The following is a 12,957-nucleotide window of genomic DNA, read 5'->3' on the forward strand; positions in this document are numbered from 1 at the left end:
TGGTTGAACTTATCATGGTATAGATTTGTTATTTTGTTGATCCATTCAACAGATATTTATCAATGCCTATGTGTTGCATGCACTCTTCTAGGCACCGGGCATATAGTAGTTAACAAGGCAAAAGTCCCATCCTCTTAAAACTTTCATTATAGATAGTAGCCAGATTCTTAACCCTTTTTCTAAAAACTCACTTATTGATGATAGTTGGGCGATTAGAGTTTTTTACCGCTTTTCTTTGTTTTTTGGTTTTGAGGAGGGAGGAGAAGAAATCCTCCTCATCCTTTATATTTTATTTCTTCACAAAATCTTCCTCAGCACTCTTATGCGGAATTTACTGCCTGTTTTTGTGTTGTTCCTAATGCACTTTGTATTAGCTTCTGTTCTACTTCTAAAAAGCAAATCCGGTCATGTCACTCCCTTATTTCCCTTTTAGTGACTCCCCATTACTCTTGGGTTAAAGTTCAGACATGACTTACAAGGGCTTTATGATCTGGTCCTGGCCTGTGTCTCCACAGTCAATCCTCCATTGGACTTTCAGTTCGTCTAACATGCCCTGCTTCCCATTCCAGTGAGCTTCCATGCATGCTGCTTTATTTACTTAAAACAGTCTTCTTACCCTTTTTAATATGGCTAACTGCTACTAATTTTTCAGATTTCATCGTAGATAGCATTTTCTCTGGTAAACCTTCCCTGACCAAACCCCCTACTGCAGTGTGGGGTGCTCCTCCCCTGTACTGCTGTGGCACCTTGTGATGCCATTAACCAAATACACATTACCTGCTATTACCATAGCCACCACTGGACAGTGTTTGTCTTTCCCCTCCTGTTTTAACCCCCAGTTCCTAACACAGTATGTGCTCAAACATTTGCTTCTGTTTCCTGTAATAACCTATGAAGCCCTTGAGATTAGACTGTGTGTGGTACATCATAAGAAGTGCTAAGCAGATGTTTGAATGAATCAGTGAATGAGTGATTGTATTCTTTAGTCTTGGAGTGCAGCCATCTGAAAGAAAAGCTTGTGAACTGCCCCTCCACCCCCCAAACCTCTTCACGTTCTACGTCATACAAAGCCCCTGCTCTGTCTCTCCATCCGAGCAGAGTTTGAGAGCTCATTTTTGCTACTTTTCAGGAATTGAATCATGTATTGAAATTTTTTAACTGAAGCTGCAAAAATAAAGTAATATTCAGCCCTCGCCCATGAATAGTAATGGATTTAGAGATTTCATAGCTTAAGACATGTTAAAACAGTTGTGTAAAATAGACCTTATCGTGTATATGTCAAGTTGAGGGTTTTAGAGGAATAAAGAAAGATGTGTCAGGAAACTAGACTCTGGACAACACTCCTTCATAAAAATGATGTGTGAAAAGCACTGTTGATTGTGAAATCTGCAACTAAACCTACCAATTCTTGAGCTTCTGGGTTAGACTTTTTGATTTAAGAATTTTGCGTATACAACCTATTTATATTTTCTCTGAAACCCTTATCAGGAATTTTCATTTTAATTATTTTCCTGACTTAAAAAAAAATTTGTCCTTAAGTAAAAAGGGAAAAATGTATGTCCGAATGGTAGTGTTTTATTTTGTCTGCACATTTTTTCCTTTTATCTGTAAATACAGTGACATTTTATCTTTTTGTTTGTTAACTGAAGTGTGAATATGTTTTATCTGACTCTGTATAATGGAATTTTATCATTTATAGTAACCACTGATGTTAAATTTCATACTATTCTAACTGGAGTTTTTTTGGCTTTTTTGTTTTGTTTTTCTCTTATACCTAGTTGTTATGGAATTATAAGCTGAACCTAACTACAGATCCCAAATTTGAATCTGTGGCCAGAGAGGTTTGCAAGTCTACCATATCAGAGGTAGGTTGTGAAAGAAAGAATTTTGTGCATATTTAATGACTTAGAAGCGAAAATTACATCTGTTGACCAGACCAGTCATTAAGGGAGGAATGACTGATTCAGTAACTTTACTTTTCTTGGAATTAACATATGTCTTGGCTCAGAGATAGGCTAAAGGGGTGTAATTAGACTTCTTTTTCTTAACATTTACCTACACTTACAGTAGGATACTGTTGATTCAGACAAGTTGGAAATCAGGCTCTTTTTGTCCCCAAATGGAGAATACAATCACTTCTGTTATCAGTCAGTGCTCTCACACATTGTACAATCTGCTTATGACTGAGGCTATCAGAATGGTTTCCCCAGGAGGCTGATAAACATTCCTAAGTGTTTTGGCTATGCACTTGGACCAGTTGAACCACAGGGCATATGCTTCAACTAATAGGAGTTAGCATTAAAAAGGTTTGTAAAAAGATTGTATATATTGTTATAAATGGATATTGAGTATAAAAATAAAAATAATTACTAAAAATGTATAACATTATATGGATGCTAATTGGTGATATTTTTCAATCATTTCTCTTGGCTCAGTGTAAATATCAAATAATATGAGTGAAAATTGTGGTATTGAAATTTTTATTTTAATTTATTTTATTTTTTAGAATTAGTGATAGAAATTCCATGAAGCTGGGGATTTCTTCATACTGAAAGAATCACAAAGAAAATAGTTGCTATTTTTTTTACCTCAAAGTTAATAATCACAGATCTTGCATCATATAGATTTGTCCCCAAACTACCCTATTGATGACTTAATTCAGGACCATTTTCTCCTGAGGTCTTAAGGAAGACGCTACTCCAACCAGATAAGTCCTCAGCTTGTGTTCCTAACTTTCGTCATTATGGGATCTTGTGGAACCTGTTTTCTTCCTCAAACTTTCTACTACTGAATCAGATATGATTTATTCTTTTAAAGCTTTCTTCATATGCGTTGGGGCTTCAGAATAGAATAGCTTATTTTAAAACATTGATCTTCAGCTTCTAGGTTCAGTATCACGCACCTCAAACTCCCTATGTGACTCATGTACATACCAGTTTGAGTGCCATGTGGAAATTTAGCTCATAGACTATGCAGATTCATCAGAATAATCTCCCCCTTTGCTGGTTTTATCCATCTGTATTTATAAAATGAAACTGGCTTCCTTGTAATGTACATGTTATGTTATGGCCCTCTTGTAACCTTTTGGGGTGTTGTGGTTTTATAAAAGATTAATGTAACAGGGACACTTCTCCCTCCCTAGAGGGAGATTATACTGGAGTCAAGAAAATTAAATATCAGGAAGAACATAGTTGCCAACAAAACATTTTATTCTACATCTCCCTCTTATCTTCTTTCTTAATTTTGGAATCCTTCCAAGGAGGAAAACAACATCATAAGAATACTGAAGACTGCCAACCAAACTTTTTATTTACTCTCCATGATTGAGTCAAATGTTGCCTGCTTTTCTCCTGCCTCATGTCAAAAATAGAGTGACTATAGCATTTTTTAATGGCACCTTAAGAATCTGCTCCCCAGCCACTTCAGAGTTTACTCCCATTCATAAATATGTTGACGATTTAATGCTGTTTTTTGCTGTTAATCTTAGAAATTTCTTTTTATTAGACTTTTATTAGACTTCTCTCCAATAGAGTGGTTGAAGAAAAGCATACACTTTTAATTCAGACACTACATCTGGTTGTAATTGGTGGTGAACAAATAGGTGTTTCAGTAAAATCTCAGGTGATTGAAGCTAAATATACATTTAATTTCTTATTGAGGCTCCAATTCAAAATGTCTCTTGGTCTTTCTTCAGGGTTTTAAACCATTGATTGCCCAGTATTAGAGCCTATACGAATACTTCTACTTCATTGTTTTAAAACCCAGGTGTCTGCCACTAGTCCTGTGTTTTTCATGCAGGGTTTTTCCAGTGGTTGAATTACAAATGCTGAGATGTTCAAGCAGCTATTTCTCCTTTCACTTTTGAAACTTACCTCTGTTTTGCTTTAAAAAAACCACAAACAAACAAAAAACCCTTTTCTTGGAAATACACTCACGGCCCTCTCTTTAGGCATCACCCAAAAAAAAGAGCTCAGTGTTAAGCTGAAAACATTACATTCAGCTTGTTGACTGTTGAAGATCTCTGCTGCCTCTTGAAGCCAGTGTGAGGCTATTTAAATTTCCAGGTTTGCTTCTTTAAAAGTAAACACGATTTCCTCTCTTGAACTGAGTCTTTGACTTGCTCTGGATTTAATCCTGGGGCTAGACATGAAGAGACCCATCGGCCCATAGGACAATTAGTATGTGGTATATCCTTCACCTAGCACCTTTTGGAAAAGGAGATTGTATTTATCTTATCAAGTGTACATGTTTACCGTAGGTGGTGTAATAGTAGAGAATGGTCTCTATTGGTTTCAAAAAAACCGGTAAAATATTCCCTTCTCATTTTTTTTTTCCTTCTCATTTATATTGGAAACAGACATTTACATTTGGCTCCTTCCTCTTGTCAAAACTGCCTTTTTTTTTTAATTGCTCCAAATGCAACAGGCTTTTTCTAAACAACCTTCTCTGCTTTATAATTCAAGCTTAAAACCGTGTAAGTAGATTTCACTTTTTTATGCCTGAATTTCAACATTTTGGGGCTATTTTCCTTCATTAGCACTTGTGATTTTGTGTACTTTGCAGGAACACTACCCATGTGGAGTCACGCTGTGCTTGATCCACTAGATCATATGTCTAAACCACCCAAATTAGACTTGCAATGGCCTTCCCCTTCCCAAACTTCTTGCCAGACTGCACTGAACATCATTTTTTTAAAATAAATTTATTTATTTATTATTTATTTTTGGCTGCATTGGGTCTTTGTTGCTACGTGCGGGCTTTCTATAGTTGTGGTGAGTGGGAGCTACTCTTTGTTGCGGTGCGCAGGCTTCTCACTGCAGTGGCTTCTCTTGTTGCGGAGCACGAGCTCTAGGTGCGTGGGCTTCAGTAGTTGTGGCACTTGGGCTCAGCAGTTGTGGCTCACAGGCTCTAGAGCGCAGGCTCAGTAGTTGTGGCGAACAGGCTTAGTTGCTCCGCAGCATGTGGGATCTTCCCAGACCAGGGCTGGAACGCGTGTTCCCTGCATTGGCAGGCAGATTCTTAACCACTGCGCCACCAGGGAAGTCCCTAAACATCATATTTAAACATATTTCTGTTCTAGACCACAGTGTTGAAGCTGGGATTCTACTAGGTTCAAAAACATATGTCCAAATCCATAGTTAATTCAGAACACATTAATGTCATGTCAAGAGGTAATAGTACGCCTTCCTCCCTCCCTCCCCTTGGTCATTAGGTTTACCTAACATTAATAGTTTGCTGTGTAGCTTGGCTTGGGATATGCAACTAGACTTTAGTTCTGCACCTGTTTTTCAGACCTATTCCTTAGACTGATCTTCTCACTGTCCATTGTGTTCTTTGCATGGATAAAGGGACTTCTCAGTAGAATCATTATAAAAAGAGCTGTCAAAAGCTCTTTTCAATAAATACATTTTAATCAACTTTCTCAACAAAGCTGAAAATTTTTAAAAAGCTCTTTACTCCATTTAAACATGAGTTCTACCTAAGCATTTGTATATGTATGTATTTTCTTGCAAAGCATATTAATCAGGTATTTCCTAGAAGGTGCAACGATCTGAGTAGGCATGGCACACGATTTTCTTTAAAACACAAGCATTTCTAAGTGTTTTCCTTTTTCTTCCCCGGAAGAAGAAACAAGAAAATATCATTCTCTCTTTTGTAAAAGTTGTTTGGTAAGAGAATAGTATAATTGTGTAAAACAGCCACTTTCCTTTGAGCAGATCAAAGAGTGTGCTGATGAACCAGTTGGAAAAGGTTACTTGGTTTCCTGCTTGGTGGATCACCGAGGCAACATCACTGAGTACCAGTGTCACCAGTACATCACCAAGATGACAGCCATCATTTTCAGTGATTACCGTCTGATCTGTGGCTTCATGGATGACTGTAAAAATGACATCAACATTCTGAAATGTGGGAGCATTCGGCTTGGAGAAAAGGTATCTACTACACTGCCTTCACCAAAGGGGTCTTACAGACTCGATGGATGAAAAGCTTTGTATGACTGGCATGGAAAAATTAGGGCTAGAGGTAGACTTAAAGTTGAGGTCCAGACAGCCCCAATATCTAAGGCTAGTTGGCCTGTGGGTACACTTCATCTGTTTGTAACAAAATGTTTCGATACTGTATGGGGGAGTAGAGGAATTAATATCTGCTAAGATTAGTGTTAGCTTCAAAATGCAAAACCAGCTGCTGGTTACCTATAACGTTCCTCTGGAAAAGTATTCAGTAGTCCTTTGGGAAAAGTAGTTGGATTAGGAGGGACTCAAGTTCTCTAACCTTTCTTTGCATATACCTCACTGTTGCCATAAAAAAAATTACTTAGTAAGCACACCAGTATAAAAGAAGATAATGTATTTAAAAATTAGAAAATTTAAAAATATGGAAGGTACTTTTAGCTTCTCAGAAGAAAGCTACTCTGTAAATGTTATATATGTTATGTTCATCTCAGGAGAACTAGTTTTAGTAAAGACAGGAAAGAAAATAACTACCTAGGTTCTTCTTCCTTAATTATATCTGATCTTGTTTTTGTCCTTGTTAGTCTGTTGTCCAGAGGGTCACAATGGAGGTTCAGCCAGGTTAATGCTGAATTTGTTTGCTTAGCAAAAATGAAAGAACTCCTAAAAAGTAGCAGATGCCGGTGGGAGAGGTAGTCTGAGACCTATGTATGGCATCAGCTGTTAATTGCTGCTGCTCATTAATCTGCTGTTCAGGAAGTACGAGAGAAAGCAAAATCCATTTGTGCCTTTGCCCTCTGTTCAGAGCACTGTGACTTGCAGGCTTCCATCCCTGACTGGGGGGCGTGGTGTTAGAATTCTGGAACTGCACACACCAGTTCAAATGAAGGTTTGAGCGCTGGTTATTGTCTGGCTGTCACCAAATACCCTTTGCTTCATACCAGCACAGGGCTCGCCCTTTCACAGGGAACCTCTGAGTCAGTCTTGAGAGCGCCGTGAACTGGCATTTAGCTTTCAGGCAGCTAATGAAAGGCCAGTTTTAATAAAGAAGGGTGATTCTTCACTTTCCCAGCACACTGTAGAAATGGAACAAAAGCATTTAAGTCACCCTGATAGTTCAGGAAGCGCCTCTGACTTTATTTAGGGTGTTGAGGGTTATATCCAGTTCCAAACCTCGCTCTTAAAAATCTTCATATAAGTGTAACAGACACACTTTTCAGGACTCAGTGATGACACATTTTCATTTTTGTGGTTAGTGATCCATGCTGTAGAGCAGACCATTACAATTCACCTCTCTTTGTAGTAGTTCTTCCCTATTGCCCACAAAGATAATCGCTGGTTAGCTTCCCACTAGCAATCTGAACTGTTAGTGCAAAACCTGCTTTCAGCTGCGTGTACAAGTTACTAAGTCTGCACTGACTTGAACCATGGTAGAATATAACAGTGCCAGAGCCCAAAGATGTGGCAGTGAGGATTGATTTTTCAGCTTAGTTAAAATAACAAAAAATGTTTCCATGGACCATCCAAATGCACATTTTTGTCATTTTCATCTTTGGCTCTACCTGCCAGTTAGATGAATTTCTTTTTACTCCAGACCCCCACCCTAGCACCCTAGAATGACTCATGCCTGCACTTCTGAAAAAGCATGTTCCTTTCTATGTAATCCACCCTATTGCTACAGCCAAGTTTAAAAATGATAGCAGTCTGTCCTCAGCCCTTCTTTGCCTTTTTCTAACTATAGTTTACTTCTCTGAAGCCAAGTTATTTAGTTTTGAAAATTATCCTGAAAATTTATAAAGTCAGCTTCTGACCACAGAAGAGAACACACTCATCAGTTTTAAATTTGTTGCCCTGAAGCTTGCAAACTCCTCTGTGACTAGCTTTGAACTCACCTCCAAAGGCCAGAGGAGAGGGGTCATGGTTAATCTGTTTATACCCTGCCTCTGTATGAACATATAAATGTCATAATTTCAAAACTATAATGATTCTTTCAGAATGTTAATATATGTAAATTTTTAGAACAAAGACTATATATTTAATAAAACATTTAGAATTTTCTAAATAAATATTTTTAAAATGAAAAGGCAGATCTCCAAAAGTAAATGTAAATAATTTATATCATTTGAAGAGAAAGTAGAATGTGGCATCCAGTACAGGAACTTAATTGCAGACAAGTGCCCCATATTATTACTACTTTTATACTTTTCACACACTAGTTTTATCATTTTATCCTTTTCTGCTTTTAACCAACTACTTTGAATAGTTCAGACATTCTTTTTCTCTCTTTACCTATGGAGGTAGATCACAGAAGACATTACAGATGTTGAAACGGAGAATGGTTAATAGCAGAGATGAAAACTGAGTTCTTGCCCACCTTTTTGTGATTAGTGTTATCCTTCTCTGGTCTTTCAAAAAATTTTTTTAATAAGGCAAGGTGTATGGAGAAGAAAAAATATTACCTATTGAACTGCTAAAAACTGATCGGGACCCTAGAAATAGTTTGTTGGGGGTTTTTTTTTTGTTTTTTTTTTTTGTTTTTTTGCGGTACGCGAGCCTCTCACTGTTGTGGCCTCTCCCGTTGCGGAGCACAGGCTCCGGACGCGCAGACTCAGCGGCCATGGCTCACGGGCCCAGCTGCTCTGCGGCATGTGGGATCTTCCCGGACCGGGGCACGAACCCGTGTCCCCTGCAGTCGGCAGGTGGACTCTCAACCACTGCGCCACCAGGGAAGCCCAGTAATAGTTTTAAGACAGACATTTGTCTCACCACAATAAGAATTTTAAAAATTCATTTTACATCCATTTACAATATCATTTGTTATTCATATGTCAAGCCTGCATATTAATAACTTTTAAAAACCTAACCCTAAGTAATTTCATTTTCTTGTAGGTAATGTGCTGCTGTACAGTTCCTTGCTTTCATTCATATTCAGTAATAACCCTACAGTCTTCTTTGTCAAATATTTGCATACATTTCAGTTGTATAACTCAAATGGGCTGAACCGAAAAGCTCAGAGACTCTGGGAAACTGAGAAGAATTCCTGAAATATCTTTATTAGAAAAAATTATCTAAAGTTATGATGAATGAAAATATCTAATGGAGGTGATGTTATGGCACAATACTAATATGTGGTGCTACGATTGCTATAATTAAAATTACATCTCACATTCCTTAGAGGATTTCAAACCAAACCATGGTGCTGGTGCATTTAAACAGTTGTAAACCCTAAGTATACAGGGAAACTTAGACTCATTTCTTTACCCTATGATGTCAGAACTAAAGGGTAGGTCTAAATCGTGAGTTGACTATCATGCTATTATTTTCAACCTCTTTTATATGATTGTGACCTAATTGCTAGCAACCTCTCAGTAAGTTATTATGAGCTACTAAAATTTGGTATAGGACATTATTTCATTAACACAAAATCATGTTTATAATAATCTCTTGTAAACTGTAAATAGTAAGTGACTGATATGTTTCCAAATCTTTGTTATCACAGGTTTGTTTTTCCTTTGGGAAGTGGAAATGGGTAGGGCTCTTCTAAGTGGGCCAAAGTCAGACACATTTTAGTGTCACTCATAAATTAGGAAGAAAAAATAAGCCTTACTCTGAATTTCTGGGGTTGTGTCCACTTTTCTCTCTGTCCTTATCTTTTTGTCACTTGTCCTTCAGAGTTTTTTCTCCCTTCAGAATTACTCTCTCAAAAAGCTTTTTGCTCATCTCAGGTTTCTAAGCATTGGATGGAATCATAAAGCTAGTGAGAAAGTTTGAGGTACAGATAGAAAATAGGAAGGCACGAGAATCTGCTAGTATAGTGTGCTTCCTGATCTTTTTTGGATCAGAAAACCTTTTGAAATTTAATGAAAGCTATGAACTCTCCTCAGGAAAAATATACAAAACCCACATACAAATTGTAGGAGTTTCATAGCACTCCAAGATCTAAAAAATAAATGGTGGACTGTTAGCTAGGTGCCTTATGTTCTGCAACTTGGACAAGTTGATAAACTCCTTTAGGCCTCTGTTTACTCAACTGCACAATAGGTATCACAGCTCGTAGCCCCTTTTCACAGGTATATTAGGAGAGAACATGAAAATTTTCATGAAAATACTTGGAAATAAATGTGCTGTGGAACAAACCCTATTACAACAAAATGGAAAAAAACTATATACATTTTTTGTTGAATTGAAATTTTAGTAAAATAGATGTTCCCCTACCTAGTTTTAGGAGTCTTATATACAGATGATTTCATAAACATGGTATTTTACTATAATGAGATTTTATATACGTGCGTGTGTGTGTGTGTGTGTGTGTGTGTGTGTCAGTAAAATGATAACACTGAATTTTCTGCTGCTTTGGTTTGGTATATTTATGGATATACCTCTCAAGTTTTTGAAGCATATCTTCTGAGTATAGGAAATTAGGACTCTTGAATAGAAAGTGTTTAGGGGAAATTTTTCATATTTTGAACGATTGAGTGCTTGTGGTTGCTATGGGGTAGATGCAATGTACAATTAAAGATAATTGGATTAGGAAAGCTCTCAAAAGCAGTTTGTATAAATGGTGGTAATCTTGTTAAATCATATTAAGATAAATCCAGAACATCAAAGTGAACAACATTACACTAAAGATTGGGGTCTTTGCGGACAGTATAAAATAGAAAAAAGAGAAAGAGGGTCTCTATAACATATTTTCTCAATGAATTTTGAGGTTTGTTGTTATTTTTTAAACTTGACTAAAGCACATTTGAGAAATACCTAGCCCTTAGAGGTAAATGAACAGATATTTCTGCAGTGTTCTATCAGTATTGACAATGAACTGTGATCACTACATTGGGCTGATGTAATTTCTTTAAAATTTTCTGACATTTTAAACTCTGAAAAGTCAGGTTCTTGTTTCTAGTGCAAACTAAACTGACTTAAATTTCCCAGGATCTGTATTTTCATTTATAGCTTGCAACTATTACATTTTTACCAAAGATTATCGAGGGCATTTTCTGTAACTTTCACAATGTGGTTGGTTCTCACCCTATTTCTCAATAGAACATTGATAAACAATTGTGTGTTGAGTTGATTTTTTTGGTTTTTTGTTTTTAACCAAATGATGTTTATTTGATGCTCATGGTGGTGAGAGTTTTTTAATGTTAGTATCCTTGCTGTTTTAGGATGCACATTCACAGGGTGAGGTGGTATCATGCTTGGAGAAAGGCCTGGTGAAGGAAGCAGAAGAAAGAGATCCTAAGATTCAAGTCTCTGAACTCTGCAAGAAAGCCATTCTCCGGGTGGCTGAGCTGTCCTCAGATGACTTTCACTTAGACCGGCATTTATATTTTGCCTGCCGAGATGATCGGGAACGTTTTTGTGAAAATGTGAGTCAGCTCAGAAACTGTTCTTCTTTGCTTCCTTTTCTTCCTAAATATTTTTTTATACTTGATTCCAAAATTAAACCAACACAAGCTGTCACATGTAGAAAAGTCACTGAAATGGAAGGTGGAGTTGGTCCCAGGATAACAGAAAGTTATCTGGGTACTGGATACGGCTCCTCAGCCTTGAGGTAACATCTAGTTAACACTTGGCTTCGAACAGTCTCCATACGTTGTTTTTTCTACTCTATCTCACTTCTCAATTTCAGTTCTTGGAAGTCTGTTTTATATATAGGAATCCTATCTTACCAGGGAATCCCATTCACATATATTCCGTGGCTAAAAATTGGCCATATTACGTATTTATATTTAACTACTTTTGGCTAAGACGAAGGAAGCAACAGGTGGCTAACTTTTAAAACCAAATCCTTGGTTACTACCTGCGTACCCTATAGAAGACCTTTCCAACCCTTTAGGCAGAAATAATCTCCATCTTTACCGCAAAGGACTGAGCGTGACTTGTGTACACTCCCACTCTGCCTGCTGTTTTGAATTAATAGCTTTAACTATCCGAACCACTGATCAGAGCCAATGCTAGAGCTTTATTGACTCTAGCATAAAGTTGTAAGAAGAGAGACTCATTGACGCTTCTCTTGGTTTCCTAATTAACAGTATGTCTGGGAACACATGACAGTGTATTCAAATACCATGGGAAATTTTTTTTCATCTTTACTGCAATCGTTATTTTCTTTTCAAAGGCTACTAAATTTTACAAATGGCTGAGCCATATGTTCAAAGGTAGTCATCATTATAATAATTTAACAGAAAGTTCTTTATAAGATTGTGGATATTGCCCAGCGTAACTACTTAGCTAGTGATGATGATGATGTTATATTCCATCTTACAGACACAAGCTGGTGAAGGCAGAGTATATAAGTGCCTCTTTAACCATAAATTTGAAGAATCTATGAGTGAAAAAGTAAGTATTACTTTGAAACAAACCAGCATTTTACTCATTTTCTTAAAAGCTTTCTCAAATCCTCTCAAACAATATTCTTACAAACTCATACCAAAATATAAAATACTGATACAGCTTGTCCTTTTCAGGGGTAAGATACTTGGCTTTTAGTAGGAAACCAAAGCATATTTCACCTAAACCAAAAAAATTAAGCTTCTCGTGATATCTGGACTTTGGGACGCCAATGGGGAATCAATTTGGGGAGTAAAATCAGAGAATTTTATGTCAGAATTACACTGAAGCCATCCCTATGTACTCAAGAAGTTTAGACTAACCAAACCAATATGCTTCATAGATAATTAGCGATTTAATTTTTCAGCAACTGTGTCATTAAGCTTTCTCATTACTGTTAGTTCTTTGTCCCTGGATGAATGCAAGAATCTTTCATGACTTTTGAAAGTCGTTATTTTTGGCTTTGCTATCCTGTCACTTACTTTCCTGTGCGGCTGAAGAAATGTTTTTCATTTCACTTCCTTAGATCATTTAGTATTGAATAATTATATTTTAAAAGTATAGTAGAATGGAGCTTCCAGAGTGTTATGTCAGTTGCCACTTTCATTCTGGTGGAATTTACTTTAGGGATATTGTTGAAGAGGAAAAGAATACTTTGTCAAGTTAATGTATTAGA

General features: G+C 36.9%; 1 protein-coding gene across 2 annotated transcripts in view; it reads left to right on the forward strand.

Annotated features, from left to right (window-relative positions):
• GLG1 (golgi glycoprotein 1) overlaps nt 1–12,957 on the forward strand; it is a 147,285-nt gene that overhangs the window by 92,921 nt on the left and 41,407 nt on the right. For both annotated transcript variants that reach the window (XR_003435418.1, XM_027119288.1), the window contains exons 3-6: nt 1,779–1,865; nt 5,718–5,933; nt 11,114–11,317; nt 12,219–12,290. Coding sequence is in view for 1 of the 2 variants with exons in the window: in XM_027119288.1 (XP_026975089.1) it covers nt 1,779–1,865; nt 5,718–5,933; nt 11,114–11,317; nt 12,219–12,290 (579 nt within the window). In the remaining variant the exon portion in view is untranslated. The remainder of the gene's footprint in view (nt 1–1,778; nt 1,866–5,717; nt 5,934–11,113; nt 11,318–12,218; nt 12,291–12,957) is intronic.

This window comes from Aethalodelphis obliquidens, unplaced genomic scaffold (genome assembly GCF_003676395.1).
Source record: "Aethalodelphis obliquidens isolate GAN/ISIS:26980383/991018 unplaced genomic scaffold, ASM367639v1 scaffold20, whole genome shotgun sequence".
NCBI lineage: Eukaryota > Metazoa > Chordata > Mammalia > Artiodactyla > Delphinidae > Aethalodelphis > Aethalodelphis obliquidens.